At 39.0% G+C, this 23,700-nt stretch overlaps 1 protein-coding gene across 2 annotated transcripts; it reads left to right on the top strand.

Moving 5' to 3' along the window:
* Positions 1-3,533: 3,533 nt before the first annotated feature.
* Positions 3,534-14,130, top strand: LOC132866034 (interferon-induced protein 44-like). 2 transcript variants are annotated; one of them, XM_060898591.1, is made up of 8 exons: positions 3,534-4,050; positions 4,239-4,299; positions 4,411-4,444; positions 8,545-8,755; positions 8,971-9,123; positions 9,403-9,476; positions 10,220-10,321; positions 10,488-14,130. In XM_060898591.1, exons 1-7 carry the CDS (start codon positions 3,823-3,825, stop codon positions 10,251-10,253), a joined length of 795 nt encoding a protein of 264 aa, XP_060754574.1. In that variant the 5' UTR covers positions 3,534-3,822; the 3' UTR covers positions 10,254-10,321; positions 10,488-14,130. The 2 variants fall into 2 exon arrangements, with proteins under 2 accessions (XP_060754574.1, XP_060754575.1); XM_060898592.1 differs by lacking the exon at positions 10,488-14,130 and having other exon boundaries at positions 9,403-9,566; positions 10,220-10,307.
* The last annotated feature ends 9,570 nt before the right edge of the window (positions 14,131-23,700 follow it).

Genomic DNA, 23,700 nt, shown 5'->3' with positions numbered 1-23,700 from the left:
CAGTATTTCCTAACCATTTAAAGGATTACATCCAGCATTGTTTACACAAGTTAAATGAAGAACAGAGACCTCCAAAATGGGAAATTAATAATAAGTTCAAGCCACTGCACTCTGCACTGGTTATTGAGAGAAGTAACAACTACTGTACAAAGCCACTCTCCTAAAATTCACAAATTAATGATCACCCAGATTTGCATTTGAATTTACGTTGACAAGACGAGGCCAGAGGTGCGCAGGAAAGGCTAGAGTACAGGTCTACTTTTCAAAATACTGAAACTGTTTATATTTTTGTGCATATGTAACCACACACATACCTTGATTTGTCTTATGCTGAATATATATATTGACTGAAAGCCAGGTATGTTGATTTTCAGTAAAGAGTAATTGAAGTTAATGCTATTAAAAGCAAAAATAAATTATCATAATTACAGTAAACAAGTAAAATACATTAAAGATATTGAGGTTGCTTATACTGAAAGGTTGTTTTCTGATAAATCACAGGCCTATTCAAAACGTGGATTATTCTAACCCAGCACCTGCAGCATTATTATATGTTGTAATGAGCTAGCCAAGGCCATGTTGAATCAAGCAATTGTTTATTCTGATTCATGCGATTCATGTGCCGGAGTGTTTTGCACACTAACGTAATACATTTTATCAAATCATTCTGAATCGGGTATCGTTACAGCACAAGCTCCACAAACTGGCCAAGGTCACGACTGTACCCTATCAAGTGTTGTGCTTGTTTGTACCTGCAGCCTGTATCAGTCTTTAAGCTGATTTGACTCCAGTCATTTTGAATCCTGAATTGATCTGAATACTGTGTTGTTCACGATGCATCACTTCTTATCATATGTTTTGATTCTTCCTGAATTGACCATTCATACTAGAAAATTTGGCTCGGTTGATTCCAAACATGAGAAGTGTGAGAGGTACTGCCCAATAGAAAATGTTGAAGAGGTATGATGTGACATGTTAACCAATGAGATTATTTACATACACTGTGTTATTTTGAAACTGTATAAAATGAGAATTTTGTGATTTTGAGTTGGGTCACTCTGCAAACTGATTTGGCTTTTGTTATTGATTTAATAAAAGTCTAAACTTTTCTGCAAACTCTTTGACCTTTGATTGTTCTTGAGAGAGTTTCCACGACAGTACCAGCTTAGTTTTGCACTCACAGAGTGAACTAAGACTGATCATTTGAGCAACCTATAAGCAGGACTGTGGCTGCTACCCCATTGGAATGACATCCTGATCTTTATTTGGTGGCCTTTTTTTCCCCCTGTTAGATTTAACCAGTGTTGAATTTGAAATTGAAATGATTGAATGTTAGATTTAATGTAAATTTAAAGCTGCATTAAGTGATTTAAGTTAGTTTAATAGTTTTAGAATGCAGAATGTAATTTAGCATTGTTAAGACTTTATGATTTTAATATTTTAGAGCTTTTTAAGATCTTTTATTATTTTAAACTATTACATATACTATAACAGTGATTCTAAACTATTCCTGTGTAACTTGACCAAGTTACTGTGTGACCTTCGTCCAGGGGAGAAGACACTTCTTTGCCAGACTAAACATGTCTTTGTTTAAAAATTGTCGTTAAGAACATCCGCTGATATGAAATGTATATTATTGATCAGAAATGTGTCTGAACAGCGCCAAGGTCTGCAATGATGTCAGACACACACACACATCCCACAGCTCCATATTCACACAGACACACACACACATAGACAGATATCAAACAGTGATGTCACTTCATCTACAGATAACACGCACATAAAACCCCTGTATACTCTCGTCTCAGGGGGGACTTGTAAATAAAGATTGCGAACTCATGGGGTTCCTGTCTTTCTTTCGCGACTCACCCCCAGACGTCTGGGTGACACGGGGGGACTGATCTCAAGATGGTGAGGGCCAGAGGTGAAGAAACCTAACACCCCCTTTCCTTATAATTGTAAAGCGACCTTGGGTATGAGAAAGTCACTATATAAATAATAATAATAATAATAATAATAATAATAATAATAATAATTATTATTATTATTATTATTATTATTATTATTATTATTATTGGCTGACCTCTGGGTCAGTTCTGGGAAAGTGAAAATAAAAGTAAATACCCAAGTCACACCCAGTTCCAGTTATACATTCAACGCATCTTCAGTGTCTCAGACTTACACAAAGCAACAGCATACAGGTTCAGCTCTACAGCTGGAACAGAATAAACCACAAGTGAAAAACATCACTCTGTAGCACTTTATCATCTATTTAAATTAGATTTAACATTAGATTTAGATTTAACTCAATCCTAAATGTTCATGATTATTGAATATATAATAACACACACACACACACACACACACACACACACACACACACACACACACACATAATAATTATGTTTCTGATCTGGTCAGACATAAAGTTTATTCTTATATTATTATCAGATAATAGCTTCCTTTTTTATCATTAGAACAAAAAAAATCAACATGGCAAGATAATCTGAGTGCTAAATTTTATAGTACCATTTTGAGCAAGAAAAAGAAATTTGCCCATATCATTCACAATTTGTTTACAAATAGATAAATCAGTTCCAAAATTATAACACAAAGTTGGTCAGAGGATATAAAAGAGGTTAGAGGCAGTGAAAGAAAATATATAGGAATGCAAGACAAATAAAAATATTTGAACATGAAACATGGTATGAAAAAGATGACGAAAAAGTCAAGCATGAAGGCAGCTCCACCATTAGAATCATCACAAAGACAGTCCTCTTTTCCAGACCTTTCTAAAAGCATGTCCTGTTTTCTTACTGACAGTTGTTGATGACAGATGTTCTTATTAGGGATCGACTGATTATGTTTTTTTCAGGGCCGATACCGATACCGATTATTATGGAATTGGGATGCCGATAACCGATATGTGCAACCGATAAATGTAAACGTTATAATTCACATGAAATTAAACATAGCACACACTGACACAGACCTTCATATCCATGAAATGTATGTTTAATTGTAAAATTGAACATGAAATTTTGTGCAGGGAGATGCCAGCAGCATTTGTACAATAAAGTCAAACATTAGTTAGAATAAAATGAGAAATAAAATAATAATAAAATAAATATTCACCAATAAAAAAAATCACTCTCTACTATATTACAGCTCACCATTTTCAGTGGAAAATAAATGAAAATACACTCTGGATTCTTTTACACTAAGAACTAAGTAAGACTTACCAACTTCAAGTAGTTTTTAAATAACAAATCAAGTGTAGGGAGCTGCCTGCAGCATTTTTTAAAAAGTAAAATCAAACATAAAGTAGGCTATCACTCCCTATTATGTAACAACCTAACAAGTAACCATCTACATTCTAATGCTTTTAATGCCCAAGCCTAATATTCCCAATTTAGGAGGATTATATTGTAGTGAAGGAAGCACAGTTGCTCTGCATGTTAAAAGGAGCGGCTGCTCCTTTAAGAGTCTGTTCAGAGAACGGAAGTCGGAGTGAGGGGGCGGCTTGAAACAGTTCACAGCGGTTAGCTACAGTACGCGTGTCGGTTGGCTATATCTCTTGTGCCAAACAAATCAGATGTTGTGGTGGGCGGGACCGTGTTCTTGAACTCAGAGAGGCGAGTGCAGGAAAGGACGTGCAGTGACAGTCGCGTTAGGAACGAAATGGCTGCAAAAAGGCATGTTATCGGCATATCGGTGGAAATTATGGCCGATACCGATAACCCTAAAATGCAGAATATCGGCCCGATATATCGGCCAGGCCGATTATCGGTCGACCCCTAGTTCTTATGTTCAGGTTTTATGACAGAAATCCTGAGTCTTTTTTTTTTTTTTGTTCTGCACAGCATTATTTTTTCTCTATTGCAGCAGAACTTTATGATTATTTACAATTACTTTATCAGCTTTAGTGTGAAAATAATGTCTAAAAATAATAATCAACTTATCCTGTGGCATATTCCTATGCAGACCTCAAGAAACAACATATTTGAGGCATCATTCACAGAGGCCAGACTCATGAGTTGGAATCGGGTAAGAAAATTGCTTACTAATAGAAACAATAACAGGTCTTAACCCAAACCAGGAAGTAAAATTTCTCACTTCCTAAATCATTATATTTTATGAGTAGGTCAGAATAAAATGACAATACTACAATATTTTCTATTTACATATAGTAAAAGAGCAATGAAATGTGTGCTTATTTTATATTGATATTGCAGCTTATTAACGTTTTTCGTCTTGGCCGAAAAACACCAAGCCCAAACCCAGAACCAGATCCTGGTAAGTTACTGCTGAAACATGATTTTTAAGCAAAGTTATAGAAAGAAACATTTATCATGTCAGAGGAAAGTCACGTAATATTTGATTCTTTTAATTTTTCCTTGTTTGCAGAATTTGATCGTTCATGGCGGCCAGTGGCATGGAGGTAATAGAGTAGAGTGGGGGGAAAAGCCCCCCTTAAGGAAAATTCAGTTTTTCTCCAAGTTGAAATGAACCATGTGTTTAGTTTTAATCATAGTTTTTAACAACAGTGACATGAACAATAATGCCACCTAAAGTTTGCCTAAAGTTAATTCTTAATTTTTTTTTAACAAAAACAAACATTGTGCCAAGGGGGCCTTTTACCCCCCCAGTGGGGTAAAAGGCCCCCTGAGGTGGGGCAATAGGCCCCCTCACTCAAAAAAACCTGTTTGGATAGCAAAAGTGTTTACTTAAGCCTATAATGTGAAAGAAACAAGAAAATATCCCTGAATTAATGAATAGATGCATTATTTTATTATATTTCGCATTTTAATTTCAATATAATTTTGTGTGGATTGAACATGAATTAACAAAGAACAAGTGCATCAATAAATAATGCTAACTGAATCAATGAATTCATTACATTAACATATTATATCTCATCTCATTATCTCTAGCCGCTTTATCCTTCTACAGGGTCGCAGGCAAGCTGGAGCCTATCCCAGCTGACTACGGGCGAAAGGCGGGGTACACCCTGGACAAGTCGCCAGGTCATCACAGGGCTGACACATAGACACAGACAACCATTCACACTCACATTCACACCTACGGTCAATTTAGAGTCACCAGTTAACCTAACCTGCATGTCTTTGGACTGTGGGGGAAACCGGAGCACCCGGAGGAAACCCACGCAGACACGGGGAGAACATGCAAACTCCGCACAGAAAGGCCCTCGCCGGCCACGGGGCTCGAACCCGGACCTTCTTGCTGTGAGGCGACAGCGCTAACCACTACACCACCGTGCCGCCCAACATATTATATAACATAATAAAATATTATGAATGGAATATAATATAAATAGATAAATAGATAGAATTTCTATAAATAGAAATTCCATCACATTAATACATTAGGCCTATAAAAAGAATAAAGAATAAAAGAATAAAAAGAATAAATAAATACAGTGAAATGTAACGCTATCTAAATAAATACCCCGCAGCTGAAAACCCCCAACTGAAACAACACACATGCCATCACACACACACACACACACACGCACAGGTTTCTATTCAGACAAACAAATTTCACACACAAATTCCCCATCATTTTCATTGGAACACTCCACATGAGCCCACTTCTGGCAGCCCTTACACCGGATCCATTCCCCCACACTTCTTGAAAAAAGCTCACCACAATATAAACATTCGACATCATCATTTGATCTAGCCTCTGCTTTTTCATTATTCTTTTTAGTTTGCCCTCCTTTGCCCCTTTTGCCTCTAGATGCCTTCGCCTCCAACATCCGCTTGAATGGGGACGAGGTAAGGACAGTTGCTGACTCAGCTGTCCTCTTCTGGGCCCTCTTGGATGGAACTGGCCGAGGAGAAATTGTGTCTGTTATTGCCCGAAGTTGTTGGGGTCCTTTAAAAAGCAACATAAAAAGCAACAACGTAGACTATAATTTGAAATACAGAAATACAGTAGACTAATTGCAGAAAGTACACCTGTAAGTTATTTTTCTTACCAGGTTCAGCATGGTGTGGTGGGGATGGTGGTGTGGTGAGAGGTCGACTGGGGCCAGAGAGCTCCTCCTCGCTGTCCTCCTCCACTGTCCTGTCCCCCGCCACTGGAGCCTGTGCAGCCTCAAAGTCCTCCTCCTTAAAGACGAGCCTGTTCATTCATTCATTCATTCATTCATTATCTCTAGCCGCTTTATCCTTCTACAGAGTCGCAGGCAAGCTGGAGCCTATCCCAGCTGACTACGGGCGAAAGGCGGGGTACACCCTGGACAAGTCGCCAGGTCATCACAGGGCTGACACATAGACACAGACAACCATTCACACTCACATTCACACCTACGGTCAATTTAGAGTCACCAGTTAACCTAACCTGCATGTCTTTGGACTGTGGGGGAAACCGGAGCACCCAGAGGAAACCCACGCGGACACGGGGAGAACATGCAAACTCCGCACAGAAAGGCCCTCGCCGGCCCCGGGGCTCGAACCCAGGACCTTCTTGCTGTTAGGCGACAGCGGTAACCACTACACCACCGTGCCGCCAGACGAGCCTGTTGATAGGCCAAATGCCACAAGCCCTGAAGCCATTCTGTGCTTTCCCCACAGAGGCAGCATTTCCATACGCCTGATTGAAAAGCCCACACATTGCGTATGCGTCAATGCGCTGACCTGGGTGGCAGGTCAGCCAGCTGTCAGCTGCACTGTTGTATGCACATTTTAAAGATTTAAAAAATGTGTGATCCAAAGGCTGCATTTTGTGACCACAGTGGGGTGGTATGGTTATCATTACCACCCCACGCTCTCTTGCCACCTGTACAGCCTCCAGTGTCTTGTGAGAATGATGGCCATCTAACACCAGGACATGTGGCCTCTCCTGTGAACACCCCACAACATCACAGAAGTGGTGCAACCAGCGTACAAGAAGGCTGCTGTCGATCCAGCCGGAGTCGGACACCACTCCAATTGAGCCAGCTGGGGCACCATTCAGGAGACGCTCGTTCATCCTCTTCCTGGGAAAGACAAACATTGGGGGGATTCCAGTCTTGTCCATGTTCCACAGACGAGACGGTTCAAAATGTGGCACCTTCCTGATCTCATTTTCTAGAATGTCAAAAAACTGATTGACATTCGGCCTACTAAATCCCACCATACGGGAGATGCTGGTGGCATGAGGGGTACGGACTGAAAGTGTGCCCTGACGCCTCATGAACCCCTGCAACCAGTCTTTTCCAGCCATCTTAGTGTGTGGATTAAAGGGGTGGTTAATTTGCAGTCGTTCAGCTAGGTCAAATGCAAGCCTCCTGACATCTTTAGTCGTTAAACCAAACAATGCCCTCTCCATTTTCTGTACTATGTGTTGTGTGAGTTGGTGTTCAAACTCAACACTGAACACAGCTTTTCTTCCCAGGGAGGCAGATCCGGGTCTTGCGACTTTGTTATCCCTGTGTCGCCTCAGGGTCTTGGGGGACACCCCAAAAAGCTGTGATGCTGCCTTCAATGGCATCCCATTTTTAATTAATTTAAGTGCCTCTTTGAGACTCTGCTCACTGTATGAACAGCGGTTGCTGACTCTCTTGTAAGTTCTCATCTATATCAAACAAAAAAAAAGATAAGACAAAAAGAGGTTTATTTAGATTAGAATAGAATAGAATAGAATAGAATAGGCTTCATTATTCATTAGAAAACATAGACCTGTCACCAATAAAAAAAATCAACAGCACACACACACACACACACACACACACACACACACACACACACACACAACCATATCACCATGTTATATGTAACTATAAGAATTTGAATCTGATGAGCATCAATTAGCCAAACATGATGTGACTAATCTTAGGCTACTGTTCTAGCTAGCTACATAGCTATCTAGGCTAATCTGAGGTAATATTTTTAATAATAAGTTCAAATTACTTGCTTTACTCAACCAGGTAAGCAAGATGTTATTAAAAACTATGTATCTGCTATTCAGAAATGTATGAAATACAGTAATTATGATAAAAGGAAACGATGCCCCCTGGGGGCCATTTACCCCACCATTAAAGGGGCGTTTTACCCCACAGACTACACTTTTACAAAAAAGGGTCTTACTTTCAAAATGTGATACAACTTTTTATACCTAATGTATTTTTTAACGTACTGACTTGTCTACTCATACCACATACACAGCTGTGATATCTGACGAAATAGCAGCTATGTAAATACAGTTTTACTGATATCTGAAAATTATATCACTTACCATGAAATTTAATTTCTCTCCGCTGCGTTGCTGATATGCGATCCACAGTGGATATTTGTATATCCCCGTTGTCAAGCCAGTCCATAGCAACAATAGAAATGTAACTTTGCGCCATCTGGTGGTTATTTTGGGTAAAACAGGCCGGGGGCGTATTACCCCACGGGGGCGAATTACCCCACTCTACTACCAATGATTGCAAAAAGACACAAAGACAAGATCATTGTGTGCTTCAAGCTGTAATTAGTAGAACAAGGTAACTGGAAGAAAATATGTTAATGTATTGGTTTACTTCTTAAATAGTGAAGATAACAAGAATGAGATGTTGAAATCCCTGAAGGATTTCCAGCCGGGTACTGCAGAAGTCAGCGAGATTAAGATTCTGCTTCACGGCCCAATCGGAGCAGGAAAATCGAGTTTTATCAACTCCGTCAACACCATCCTCCAAGGATACAACACCACCGGTGCACTGGCAGATTCATCAGCTGGTCAAAGTCACAGCTTCACTCAGGAGGTAACCAAACAATAGAATATTTACTGTAATAGACTGAAGCCTGGACATTGTTTCCCTGAACTTCAGTGAATGTTTAACATGTTTTGGTCTCATTTGATCTCGTATCTAATTTACAGTTGGATCGAGTTGGATACATTTCTTTTTTAAGGTTTAACTGTGTTTTAGAAAATCTTAACAGAATCTTGAAATAAGACACTCCTGTATTTTGTGTCCAGTTTAAAATTCACAGGCTGAAGAAAGAAAGGCCTGGAACTTTCTATCCATTCACCCTTTCTGACAGCAAGGGTCTGGAACCAGGGGATTCAGAAGGAACGCAAACAAAAAATATAAAGAAAATATTAAAGGGCCATGTGAAAAGTGGTTACACTGTAAGTTCATGACTTATTATGAGAATTTTGTATTCTCCAGAATAAGTTTGGTTATGGGAATGACAACATAAGATGTGAAAAATTCAGACGAACAAATTTTAACATTATGATAGATTAATATTTCTCATAACTAATTACCAGTATTCACTGTTGTTAGTGAATAATTCACGAGTTAATATTAGTACTTTGTTTCTGAAATTCATTCAGTCTCATGTACATCTAAAAAGCATTTGAGGTGGTTCTTTTCACCTCTAAACATAAAGAACTTTGCTCTTTCAGTTGAACCCTGTAAAATCAACTGAGGAATGTGATCAAAAGCCCAGCCTGAAAGACAAAGTGCACTGTCTGGTCTGGTGAGTGTTCTATCAGCGGACAGAATCTCCCTCACCAGTGACAATGTTTTTCAGAAAATGAGAGTTTTCGGAAAAATGCAAGGGACTTAGGTGAGTTTTTACATACACGATATTGCCGAAAGTATGTGCCCCCTGACCATCACACCCATATGTGGTTCTTCCCCAAACTGTTCCCACAAAGTCTGAAACAAATAGTTGTATAGAGTGTCTCTGTACACTGTAGCATTACAGTTTACCTTCATTGGAACTAAGAGTCCAAACCTGTTCCAACATGACGATGTCCCTGTGCACAAAACGAGCTCCATGAAGACATGGTGTGTTAAGGTTGGAGTGAAGAGCTTGAGTGTCCTGCACAAAGTCCTGACTGAACTCAACCCCACTGAACACATTTGGGATGAACTGGAACATCCGACTGCACCCCAGACCTCCTTAATCAATAAAGTTCTATTTAATCTAATCTAATCTAAACACCGTCAGTGTCTGATCTCACTAATGTTCTTGTAACTGAATGAACACAGATCCACACGAAAATCTAGTGGAAATCTGGAAAGGGATGTTCAACAAACAGGAACGGGTGTGATGATCAGGTGTCCACGTACTTTTGGACATATACTGTAATTATGGACAGAAATCTGGTCATCTATAAAACTATTTGTACCATGAGTCATGTTTTTGCATGAGTAGGGTCATATAAATGAAAGCTAGATAGTAATGAATTGTTTATGTTTCTGGTGATTTAACAGGGATTCCTCAAGTTGTCATCATGCCACTGGTTGACAAAGCATGTCCCCTTGTTAACAAGAATCTGGTAAGATCTACACCAGCAAAAAAAAATCAAAGAGAAGGTGAGAACAACAACAGTCATCTTTTCTTCACTTTATTTACTGCCTGTACAGTAGGTCTCCCATCTACTCTTCGGAGTTTTTCAGCAGCATAGAACCCTTTAACAGACATGTAAGAGTTTTATATTAATATTATTCCCCCCAATATAACGTCTTTTTTTTGTCATAGATGAAAGAGTGCAGTGTTAAACTGGGAGTCCTGATGAACTGCATCTTTCCTGTGAGGAACTACCATGAACAGGTTACCAACGACTTGTACATGGATATTCTGATTCTCATGGCAATCACTAATATCATTAGATTTGCCAATGACTATGTTGAAGACCAAGTTTACAATGAATAAGTTCCCCTTGTTTCTTGTTTAATCTCAAACATGCAACTGGATTGTTTCAGGAATTCACAGAGGTTTACTTAGAGACTATTAAAACAAGCTTAATCATTTCACTTGCGGTGATGCAGTGAATATTCATTGAGAATATTTAGTGATTATGATACATGAAATACATTGGAAAATTATAACATCTCATCTTTATTTGCTATTATCTTTTATGACTGATATCTTTATGACTTTATGACAATGATATTGTTTTAATGAAGGTCACTTGGAGCATGATTTTCTCTTTTTTCCAATTTTAATGTATACAACAAGAGTATAAATAAAAGACAGACCTACAAGAGACACTGTAGGAGTAATCTTTACTATTGATATTTTATGGGGTTAATATTCTACCTGGCCAAAAAAAATAAATTTGCACACTAATATTTTATTGGAAAGCTTTTATACATTTACCCCCAACTTTCCCGAACTCTCACCTTTTCCATGATTCATTGTTGTGTCATAGCGGAAGCCGGTATCTTTCTTCTGCTCCACTCTGTTGACATTTGTAGCTAATGCTAACTGCTAGGTACCGTAGGTAAGATCAAAGATGACTAAATGAAGGTTACACGGGTCCGATTTTCTGACGTGCTCTGTGGAAATCAAAAACCAGCATCCGGGAGAGGTGGGTCTCATGGCAACCCCAACTGTCTCTCGTAGGAAAGCCATGGATAGCTTTGATTACAGCACACATTCACAGTTTTGACAACCTTATACGATGTCACAACTTTTATTTCCATCCAGAGTTGCATTAATTTTTCACCAGGATCTTGTATTGATGACAGGAAAGTTGAGCCACTCTGTAAAATCTCCAGCACATAGACTTTCAATGGGGTCAAGATCAGGACTCTCTGGTGGTTAATTCATACTGAAAATTATTCCTCGTGCTTCTTGAACCACTCTTTCACTATTTGAGTCCAATGAATCCTGCCATCGTCCTGGAATATGGCTATTCCATCAGGGAAGAAAAACCCTACTGATGTGAACCTGGTAATTCAGTACATACAGGTCATCAGCTGACTTCATTTTATTGCCCCATACCGTTGCTGAGCCTTGACCTGACCAACTGAATCAACCCCAGACAACACTGCCTCCAGAGGCTTGTAAAGTGGACAGTATGCATGATGGGGGCATCGCTTCATGAGCTTCTCTTCTTACCTTGACATGCCCATCACTCTGGAATAGGGTCAGTCTGGACTCATCAGACCACATGACTTATTTCCATTGCTCCAGAGTCCAATTTTTATGCTCCCTAACAAAATGAAGCCTTTTCTCCTGATTATCCTCACTAACAAGTGGTTTTCTTATGGATGCACAACTGCTAAGTACCAATCCTGTGAGATCTCGTCACACTGTGAGTGTGAAAATGCTCTTAATTTCACTATCAAACATAGCTGAGTTCTACTGTTGATTTGTTATGATTTCACTTCACCAAGTATTTAACCAGGGGCGGCACAGTGTTGTAGTGGTTAGTGCTGTCGCCTCACAGCAAGAAGGTCTGGGTTCGAGCCCTGTGGCCAGCGAGGGCCTTTCTGTGCGGAGTTTGCACACTCTCCCTGTGTCTGCGTGGGTTTCCTCCGGGTGCTCCGGTTTCCCCCACAATCCAAAGACATGCAGGTTAGGTTAACTGGTGACTCTAAATTGACTGTAGGTGTGAATGTGAGTGTGTATGGTTGTCTGTGCCTATGTGTCAGCCCTGTGATGACCTGGCGACTTGTCCAGGGTGTACCCCGCCTTTCGCCTGTAGTTAGCTGGGATAGGCTCCAACTTGCCTGTGACCCTGTGGAACAGGATAAAGCGGCTAGAGATAATGAGATGAGATTAAGCATTTAAGCAATATCTTATCGCATACAGTGAAGTTTTTTTCAACCAGGTTTCTTCTGTGAAGTTGAAGGTTCACCACCATCCTTCCAGGTTTTAATAATGGGTTGGATACAGCTTCTGACACAGTAGTTTAGGAAAGGAGAAGCTACTCATTGCATCATTTCGGGTTGAAAGACTTGTTGCAGCTGAAACCTATTGCTCACTGCAGTAACTATCCAATCAATGGCTAAGTATTTGTTTATTTGTTTACTTATCCAAGCAGTGGATAAGTATTCGTAAATCCAAACAGCCACTTTTTTGGATAGAAAACATGTGTAAGCTTTTGTAAACATTTTAATTTTGATGTTAAAAAAAAAGGACGGGTAGTCCTGCACTTCTGGTTCTGATAAGTATATTGCAATACATAACCATGACAGCAACAGATACATAACAGTTGTGTATGATTGATTGGCCCTCTGTAGCTTTAAGGAGGAAAAAACACATGGGCTTATGAGATGTTGATTTTTCTTTGCTCAGGATTTACCTTTATTAAAAAATGCAGACTAATGAGTGAACATATCTAAAATACAGAATAAAAAATAACCATTACTGAACATCTTGGCAAAAACACACAGGATTGAGTTTACAGTATTTCCTAACCATTTAAAGGATTACATCCAGCATTGTTTACACAAGTTAAATGAAGAACAGAGACCTCCAAAATGGGAAATTAATAATAAGTTCAAGCCACTGCACTCTGCACTGGTTATTGAGAGAAGTAACAACTACAAAGCCACTCCCCTAAAATTCACAAATTAATGATCACCCAGATTTGCATTTGAATTTACGTTGACAAGACAAGGCCAGAGGTGCCAAAATACTGAAACTGTTTATATTTTTGTGCATATGTAACCACACACATACCTTGATTCATCTTATGCTGAATATATATTGATTGAAAGCCAGGTATGTTGATTTTCAGTAAAGAGTAATTGAAGTTAATGCTATTAAAAGCAAAAATAAATTATCATAATTACAGTAAACAAGTAAAATACATTAAAGATATTGAGGTTGCTTATACTGAAAGGTTGTTTTCTGATAAATCACAGGCCTATTCAAAACGTGGATTATTCTAACCCAGCACCTGCAGCATTATTATATGTTGTAATGAGCTAGCCAAGGCCATGTTGAATCAAGCAATTGTTTATTCTGATTCATGCGATTCATGTGCCGGAGTGTTTTGCACGCTAACGTAATACATTTTATCAAATCATTCTGAATCGGGTATTGTTATAGCACAAGCTCCACAAACTGGCCAAGGTCACGATTGTACCCTATCAAGTGTTGTGCTTGTTTGTACCTGCAGCCTGTATCAGTCTTTAAGCTGATTTGACTCCAGTCATTTTGAATCCTGAATTGATCTGAATACTGTGTTCTTCACCATGCATCACTTCTTATCATATGTTTTGATTCTTCCTGAACTGACCATTCATACTAGAAAATTTGGCTCGGTTGATTCCAAACATGAGAAGTGTGAGAGGTACTGCCCAATAGAAAATGTTGAAGTTGTATGATGTGACATGTTAACCAATGAGATTATTGACATACACTGTGTTATTTTGAAACTGTATAAAATGAGAATTTTGTGATTTTGAGTCGGTTCACTCTGCAGACTGACTTGGCTTTTGTTATTGATTTAATAAAAGTCTAAACTTTTCTGCAAACTCTTTGACCTTTGATTGTTCTTGAGAGAGTTTCCACGACAGTACCAGCTTAGTTTTGCACTCACAGAGTGAACTAAGACTGAGCATTTGAGCAACCTATAAGCAGCCCTTTAACATGTGTGAAATCAACAACAACAACAAAAAAAAGGTGAGGTCTCGTGGCTGCTAGAAAGCTAGACTAGTGTTTCTTGGTACTAATTTAACTTTAGGATCACCATAAAAACACAAGATTTGGAGAATAACATCATAGTATTTTAAGAAAAAATTCTAATACTAAAATGGTCCATACTGGAGCAACATTTGTGTGTTAAAATGAGGGATGATGCGGACTTAAAACTGGTTTGGCCAAAAAAGAAAAAAAGGAATGGTTGAATTTCTGACACATTCACACCAGGATAATATTATTGGTTTGAAACCTTTTGTTTGTTTAGAAGAAAAAAACACATATCACTTTTCCCCCAAACGATGACTCATGGGCATGGTAATTGGGGAGAAGAAGTCAGACCAAATGTCACACCAGCACTAGAGTCCATCCTGAACTCTGTCACAGAACCCATCACAGCACACTAACATGGCCTCAATGAATTATGAATACCATCAGCCATCACGTTCAAGTTCAAGAGATTTCTGAACACACACACACACACACACACACACACACCTGTACTCAGTCACACATACTGTAAGCGACATACTTACCTGGCAGGGGCAATACCATGATTTGTGAGTGACACAAGTCCAGCTTAAAGGGCTGATGACACGAACATGACTCTATGCAATTTCTTAAATAAACTATACAACATGGTAAACATGTTAGATTTCTGTTATAATTACGTGAAAATAAGCTGTTGTTACGTGAATATCCAACTTTTAATTGCACAGCGCAAGAAAACTGGGTCCGTGGCTCGCGGCCATGCTGTGACGTCAGCGGAAGAACACGCTGCGGTTCACTGGCTGTTCTACTCAATGGAAATGGCGCATGAAAACACCGGTGAACTCTCTAGTGCTAGCTCTTCCTCTTCTGGGAGTCTAGAATTGTGTTGATCTCTTCCGAATAGAATCTATGATAGTCTACCCTCTTTACCCTTTGCCTCTCGTTGCTAGGCAGCAGTTACATGAAAGCCGCAAGCTTTCACAAGCAAATACATGACTGATATCACGCCGACTTTATGATTACATTTATGATTATCATGTAGAATCTATAGCTCTACGTACCTTTATCTTATGTCGCTTCACAACACATGTTCTGACAGGAGGACTGTCTTTGGATCTGGCATAGCTACTAGTAGACCCCCTCCGGAATACTGGCAGTGTTGCCAGATTGGGAGGTTTCCCGCCCAGTTGGGCAGTTTCAAGTGCATTTTGGTGGGTTTTGAACATATTTTGGGCTGGAAAACTTCAGCAGTATCTGGCAGCAGTATCTGGCAACAGATACTGCTGACGTTTTCCAGCCCAAAATATGTTCAAAACCCACCAAAATGCATTTGAAACCGCCCAACTGGGCGGGAAACCTCCCAATCTGGCAACACTGTGTAGGCACTGCTGATGGTAGTAACACACGTTTGTGCTGAACTGCACACCCAAGAGATTCTTTTAAGCTGGGAAGGGTGTCAAAACAATCCAAATCGAAGTGTTCAGAGCACAGGACGGGTGTTGGTGAGGGCTCCCACTTGTCACGAGTGCGCCTGACTTGCTTCACCCACTTCGCATGCAGCTCGGGATTTCTGGGAAACTTGAATAAACTTACCCCATCCTTGTGGGTTTTGGAGCAAAAGCCGGCAACACAACGCGAAGGCATAACAACTATATATATATAATAATAATGTCTAATAATGTCTAATAAAAATACTAATAATGATAAACTGAACACCTGCCGCATCAACAACAAACTGGTAAGTTAGGAGGAAGGTTCTTTCGCTGACGTCATATAGCTCCTCCTCTTTCGTCTCCTGGGTGCTGCAGCCCCGTCAAATTTGCCCAAATAGCTGCGTTTATCATCATAACTTGTAAAATAGGCGCCTTCATGAATTAATATATGGGTCATCGGGAATTACTTTTTATGTTATAAAACATCGCCAAAGATGTCAAAAACGTGTCATCAGCACTTTAAAGGCTTCATAAAAGCAACTATTTTCCCTTCACTTCTCTCAGCCTGAACATGTTTTACAAAATGAAGAAATAAATTAAGTTTCTATAAGAAAATTCAGTGCTTTTATGATATTTATGATATACAGTAAGCTTTAGTCACACTTTTCAGTGATATTTCTCACATACACATCTCATGTTATTCTTTACCAAGGGAGCAACATAGTAATCACATTCAGATATAAACTTATCATCCTGACATATTGAGTGAAACTGCTGATTAAAATTTTACATAGCAGCAGATATTTTGGATCATGAATCTTGGAATTATTGCAGTTCTGGGAAAGTAAAGGTAAATACCCAAGTCATACCCAGTTCCAATTTTATATCCAACACTTCTTCAGTGTTTCAGACTTACAGAACGGAAGCAGCAGCATACAGGTTCAGCTCTACAACCAGAACAGAATAAACTGTAAGTGAAAGATTTCACTCTGTTGCACTGAACATCCATTTAAATTAGATTTAACATTTCTCAATCCAAAATTTTCCTACTTATTAAATATATAATAATACCATGATTATGTTTCTGATCTGGTCAGACATAAAAGTTTCTCATTATATTATTATTACATAATAATCACTACATTTTTTCATTAGAACAAAAAAAAAACAGCAAGATAATCTGAAAGATAAATTTTACAGTAGTATGGTAAACATGGAAAAGAAATCTGTCCATATTGTTTACAATTTGTTTACAAATAGATTAATTAATTCCAACAAGATAACAAAAAACTCCTCAGAGGATATATAAGAGGTTGCAGGCAGTTCAAGAAAAATCATACACAAAGAAAATATAGAGAATGCAAGAAAAATAAAAGCTTTTGAACATATTAACATAGTTTTGTTAAAATCTTAAAATATACTATGGACCAGGGCAGCACGGTGGTGTAGTGGTTAGCCCTGTCGCCTCACAGCAAGAAGGTCCGGGTTCGAGCCCCGTGGCCGGCGAGGGCCTTTCTGTGCGGAGTTTGCATGTTCTCCCCGTGTCCGCGTGGGTTTCCTCCAGGTGCTCCGGTTTCCCCCACAGTCCAAAGACATGCAGGTTAGGTTAACTGGTGACTCTAAATTGACCGTAGGTGTGAATGTGAGTGTGAATGGTTGTCTGTCTATGTGTCAGCCCTGTGATGACCTGGCGACTTGTCCAGGGTGTACCCCACCTTTCGCCCGTAGTCAGCTGGGATAGGCTCCAGCTTGCCTGCGACCCTGTAGAACAGGATAAAGCGGCTAGAGATAATGAGATGAGATACTATGGACTATTTTTGTTGTTATAATAAAGAAGCATTCATGAAACCTGACACTAAATATGACTGGAATGTAGGGCTGCTGCTACCTTTTACATTAGACAGGCCTACATGTAACATTCCTCAGTCCTAAATGTTCCGACGTATGAAATATATAAGGATACCACGATTATATTTCGGCCCTGACCAGGGATAAAATCAAATCCTCTGGAAAAGAAGGCACAATGTTTTCTCATTATGTTATTCTACAGTCAGTACATTAATGACAGACCTTCTGTCATTCTGTAAGTAGAAATAAAATAACATGGAAAGTTCTGTTAAAACACCATGATAAAAAGGCAAAAAAAAGAAAACTGTTCATCTTCATGGTCACAAGGTGAGATCTTTACACAAGGCCAGATCTTTATATCACAGAAAAGACTTCTTTTACATGTTTTAATTCATCAGCTTTTACCTGAATGCTACAATTGGAATAACAAACACAAATTGACTAAATCAGGAACTAACATTTTCACAATGTTACATGTAACTATAAATGAATAAAAAGTACAATCTGCTGGTATTGTTATTTTTTAATCATCTAGAACAGGGCTTGGGCGGCACGGTGGTGTAGTGGTTAGCGCTGTCGCCTCACAGCAAGAAGGTCCTGGGTTCGAGCCCCGGGGCCGGCGAGGGCCTTTCTGTGTGGAGTTTGCATGTTCTCCCCGTGTCCGCGTGGGTTTCCTCCGGGTTCTCCGGTTTCCCCCACAGTCCAAAGACATGCAGGTTAGGTTAACTGGTGACTCTAAATTGACCATAGGTGTGAATGTGAATGGTTGTCTGTGTCTATGTGTCAGCCCTGTGATGACCTGGCGACTTGTGCAGGGTGTACCCCGCCTTTCGCCCGTAGTCAGCTGGGATAGGCTCCAGCTTGCCTGCGACCCTGTAGAAGGATAAAGCGGCTAGAGATAATGAGATGAGATGAGATGAGAACAGGGCTTTTCAAAGTGTGGGGTGCGTCTCCCCTAGGGGGCGCCAGAGTTCTTCAGGGGGGCGCAACGTGAGGAAAAATGAACCAGAATAAGTTACTATTGCGGACATTTAGCGAACTTCAGCTAGCCTTTACCAGAGACAAAATGGATCGATTTTTAGTACCTAAAGCTACAGTGAGTGAGGAGACAGAGTCTGGGCCAAGCAAAAAAAGAAGGAAGTATGACCACGATTATTTAAAGTTTGGATTTTCATGGACTGGATCTGAAGATGCTCCACTGCCACAGTGTGTTGTCTGCCAAGAGGTGCTAGCTAACGATGCTATGAGATGTTTAAAATGTGTAAAACAAGATGTTTTTTTAAAAAAAAGCACAGATGTTTAAAATGTGTAAAAAAAAAGAGGTTTTAAAAAAGCACAGATGTTTAAAATGTAAAAAAAGAGGTTTCAAAAAGCACAGATGTTTAAAATGTGTAAAAAAGAGGTTTTAAAAAAGCACAGATGTTTAAAATGTGTAAAAAAAAGAGGTTTTAAAAAAGCACAGATGTTTAAAATGTGTAAAAAAGAGGTTTTAAAAACCACAGATGTTTAAAATGTGTAAAAAAGATGTTTTCAAAAAGCACAGATGTTTAAAATGTGTAAAAAAAAGAGGTTTTAAAAAGCACAGATGTTTTAAATGTGTAAAAAAGATGTTTTCAAAAAGCACAGATGTTTAAAATGTGTAAAAAAAAAAAAAGGTTTTAAAACGCACAGATGTTTAAAACGTGTAAAAAAAAGAGGTTTTAAAAAGTACAGAGGTTTTAAATGTGTAAAAAAAAGAGGTTTTAAAAACCACAGATATTTTAAATGTGTAAAAAAGATGTTTTCAAAAAGCACAGATGTTTAAAATGTGTAAAAGAAAAAAAATAATGTGTACAACAACCATTTTTTTTAAATACGAATGGAACATTAAGTATAGCAACAACAAAAATTGTAAGGCGGGGGGGCTGTTGTTTCTTTGCTCTCTGAGGGGGAGCTGACTCTCCCACACTTTGAAAACCCCTCATCTAGAAATTGTAATCATTGTTAATTTGCTGTGGTGTCGGAGGAATAAAACTCTTGGGAGCGTGCTGTTACAGGAAAGTAATCAGCTCTGTGGTGGTAACAGTAACTCTGCTTGTCGTTGATTGTTTTTCTGGAACAGCAGGCCGCTGAGGGGGTGTGACTGGGGGAGTGTCAGGGCTGCAGTGTGAGCACTGGAAAGACTCCTTTAGAGAACAGGAACGCTGCTCTGTTTCAGGATAATGTTACATCTTAAAGCTTTCATTTAGAAACTAAAATAACAATCGAAATATTCTTACACTGCTATCACCTCATACACATGGATTAACAGCTGCACACAACCGGATATCCGGTTTCCTCTAAAATAAACTCATCAACCGGAACTCAGTAATATCATGCATCAGAATAAACCCGTCCCGGAATCCTACCCCGGGGTGAGAGGGGTATTTACAGTGCAGTGTCTGATGCTACCTGCGGGTGAAGATCAGCCATAATCGGTCATCTGATCTAACTACAGACATCAGAGCGCTGCTGCTCCTCCTCCTCTTCATACCGCTGATCTGCAGATCATCATCACCGAAATGAGGAATGGAATATGACATAAACACCCTCGAAAGTGGGCGGGAACTTTAACATGTTGCACCTCAAGCGGATATGAACTTCCGGCTAGACTACGGGTTTCAAAATAAAAGTCCTACATAGACAGATCCATATTTCTGACCCCTGCAGTGAGTTCCACCTAGACAGCCGCAAGAGGGCGTGAAATCACAAAAAACAGGCTGAAGTCTCATGGATGCTCGAAAAGTATTCTAGTGGCTCTCGCACTGAGCTCGAGATAAAATCTGGAGAGCTCATAGGCTTGTCAGAGTGAAGCCAGCTGGCCGCCATCTTACCACTCCCATCGTGAGTGTTAGACCACTGGAAGCTACACAACATTGAAAATTAGAAAAATTAGAAGAAAAATGCCTGCGTGTGCAGCAGTGAACTATACAAATAGGCAGGTCAAAGGTTGTTGATGGACATTTCACTTGTGAGTACTGGTAGCTAGGGTGTGATCATTTTTATACTTGTGTATGAACTGAGTAAATTAGCCTCAAGAACCTAAATGAAAGAAGGACCAGAGTCTGAGGCAGAAATGGCAGTGAGGGATATATCTGTGAAGAATCACAGTCATCCAGGTACATAGTAATCTGTGGTTGGTAGAAGAGAGCAACTGGACTTGCTTGAAGATTCTTGAAAACGTTTCGCCTCCCATCCGAAAGGCTTCCTCAGTTCTGTCTGACTAATAGGGAGTATCAAGTATTTATCCTCTCATCGATCATCATAGAATCCGAATCAGAATGCTGATGGCTGCATTGTAGGTGGCTGATAAAAGATGTCATAGACACCCACCTCTGTTCACTGATGGTCGTTCCAGGTTGACAAAAATGAACGATCCTCTCTGGCTAAGATGTCTGCCAGTTTTCTGGAAGTCCTCTCATACTCCCGCACCAGTCGAAGGGATCTCATCCCAAAGTGCGTAGTTAGTCAGACAGAACTGAGGAAGGCAAAACGTTTTCAAGAATCTTCAAGCAAGTCCAGTTGATCTCTTCTACCAACCACAGATTACTATGTACCTGGATGACTGAGTATCTTCACAGATATGTTTCTACGCACTTTGGGATGAGATCCCTTCGACTGGTGCGGGAGTATGAGAGGACTTCCAGAAAACTGGCAGACATCTTAGCCAGAGAGGATCGTTCATTTTTGTCAACCTGGAACGACCATCAGTGAACAGAGGTGGGTGTCTATGACATCTTTTATCAGCCACCTACAATGCAGCCATCAGCATTCTGATTCGGATTCTATGATGATCCATGAGAAGATAAATACTTGATACTCCCTATTAGTCAGACAGAACTGAGGAAGCCTTTCGGATGAGAGGCGAAACGTTTTCAAGAATCTTCAAGCAAGTCCAGTTGCTCTCTTCTACCAACCACAGATGGCAGTGAGGGATGCAAATAAAAAGAGAGATGTTATTGTTCTAGTTTGGTCAGTAGTTATTTTCATTTACCTAAGGCTAAAAACAATTGATGATGTCGATCATCTACACGTCACACCCACTTGCACAAATTGACAAAATGTGAATTGATTAAATATCAAATAACATGAGAAAATAATCCTGTTTCAACAACTGTCGTAAATAGAAAGGAAGTATTGTACAGCCTTTGTGTTGGTACAATAATTAAAGTAACTAAATAAATTATATAAGGAAGAATAAGTAAAGAGAAAGGTACACTGTATAAGAGAAAAACTGAAATAATATCTGTAAAAATAATTATAGTTGTAAAAAAGAGCCATTAAAAAAATGATCAGAGACTGAACTGGAAAAAGGAAAAAAACAATAATAGTGAAGAGGAGCGCAATAAAGATATGTAAGGAATGTGGCTAAAGTGGAGAAAATAAGAGGAGGTAATGAAAGGAGAAAAAAACATCAGGAGATACTTTTCTTGGGGCAAATTTGATCGGATACCACACAAGCCGAATACTCGTGATGGGAGTGGTAATATGGCAGCCACATGGCTTCACTCGTCTCTACAGCGGGTAATAGGCTATGAGCTCTCCAGAATTTATATAGAGCTCAGTGGGTTCTTGGTACTAATTTAGCTTTAGATGAAGGTGACCAGAATTATGAGAAGAAAATTGGGAACATTTTCAGTTCGGCGGTGAAAACATCATCAAAATATCTAATGTTTTCATTTTTGTAATAAAAAGGGGGGACATTTCTGGTTTTCATGTATTTTGATCATGCATTGCATTAAAACTGGGATTTTCCTCACTGAGTGCACTGTAGGCCGATTCTGCAACTGCTTTAGGTTAACATTAACTGAAGACAATGTGAAAAGCTCTGGTATGGGTACATCGTTTAGATTTATAGACTCTTACATTGTAGGTTAGCTGAAATAGATGTTTTAGACCCATGAAAGTAAATATTAAATTAATTACCGTATATGCCACTAGAGTGGCAGCTACAGTTATCGACACCTTAACAACCTTTTCGCCATTGCAAAAGTAGAAAACACTTTCAATACGGAAATTGTGCATGAATAATTACTCAAACTTCCACTGAAAAAAAAAATGGGTTGATTCCCGATTACTTAGCATATCAGATCACATGACACCGTTCCACAATTATCGACACCCAGATGATTATTTATTTAAAAAAAAAAAATCGGTATGTCGTATTAAGTTAACATAGTTTTTATTTGAAATCTGTTTTGCACAGACTTATATTTAGTACAAAATATATTTTATATAAATATACTGATGTCGCTGCTTACATAAATGAGGAAGTAATTATAATGTTTGTAAACAAATGAACTGATAATGTTTAACCTGCATCAGAAAATCTTTTTGTTCCACTTTCTACCCACTTTCTAAGTATTTTCATAGATCACATTTTGTTAATCATTCGTTGTTGTTTGCATTAATTTCTAGTTTTGTAGTTTACCAATAAATTTCAACAGGCAATTGATATTGTAACCACATGGAAATCCCGGTCAAAGGTCGCACGTCATTCCTCGAACCAAAATAGAAAATGTCTACTGATATTGTAATATGTGGTAGACATTTACAACAAACTGCAAAAAAAAATATTTTCTGAATGGAAGAGAAAAATGTGAATATTTCAAGCATGTAATTTTTTTTTTATATGCTAGGAATTTAATTCTGGTCTAATTCTATTGATTGCAATAGGATTCCAAATATTCTGTAAGCATTCCATTCTGTTATGAATTGGAAAAAAATTATTAGAAATCACAGCACTTTTATTTTTTTGAAGTCCTTCATCTACTTCAACACTGTTACACAAAGATTGATACAAAACAGTTGTAAATGTGACTTAATTCCACAGGGTGTCAATAACGGTGGATAAAAGTGATCAGAATTATCGACACCTTACGTGACTTCTCAAACGTGTGTACAGATACAAAATGGCGACTGTCAAATGAAAGAGTAAGAAACAAAGTAGGTTTCGACAAGAAGATTTAGCTGATCATGCTAAAAAAAAATTCCATCTCAGGTAACGAACTGTGTCATCAGACAAC

This window comes from Neoarius graeffei, chromosome 18 (genome assembly GCF_027579695.1).
Source record: "Neoarius graeffei isolate fNeoGra1 chromosome 18, fNeoGra1.pri, whole genome shotgun sequence".
Taxonomy (NCBI): Eukaryota; Metazoa; Chordata; class Actinopteri; order Siluriformes; family Ariidae; genus Neoarius; species Neoarius graeffei.
This window is presented reverse-complemented; position numbering and strand designations above follow the sequence as displayed.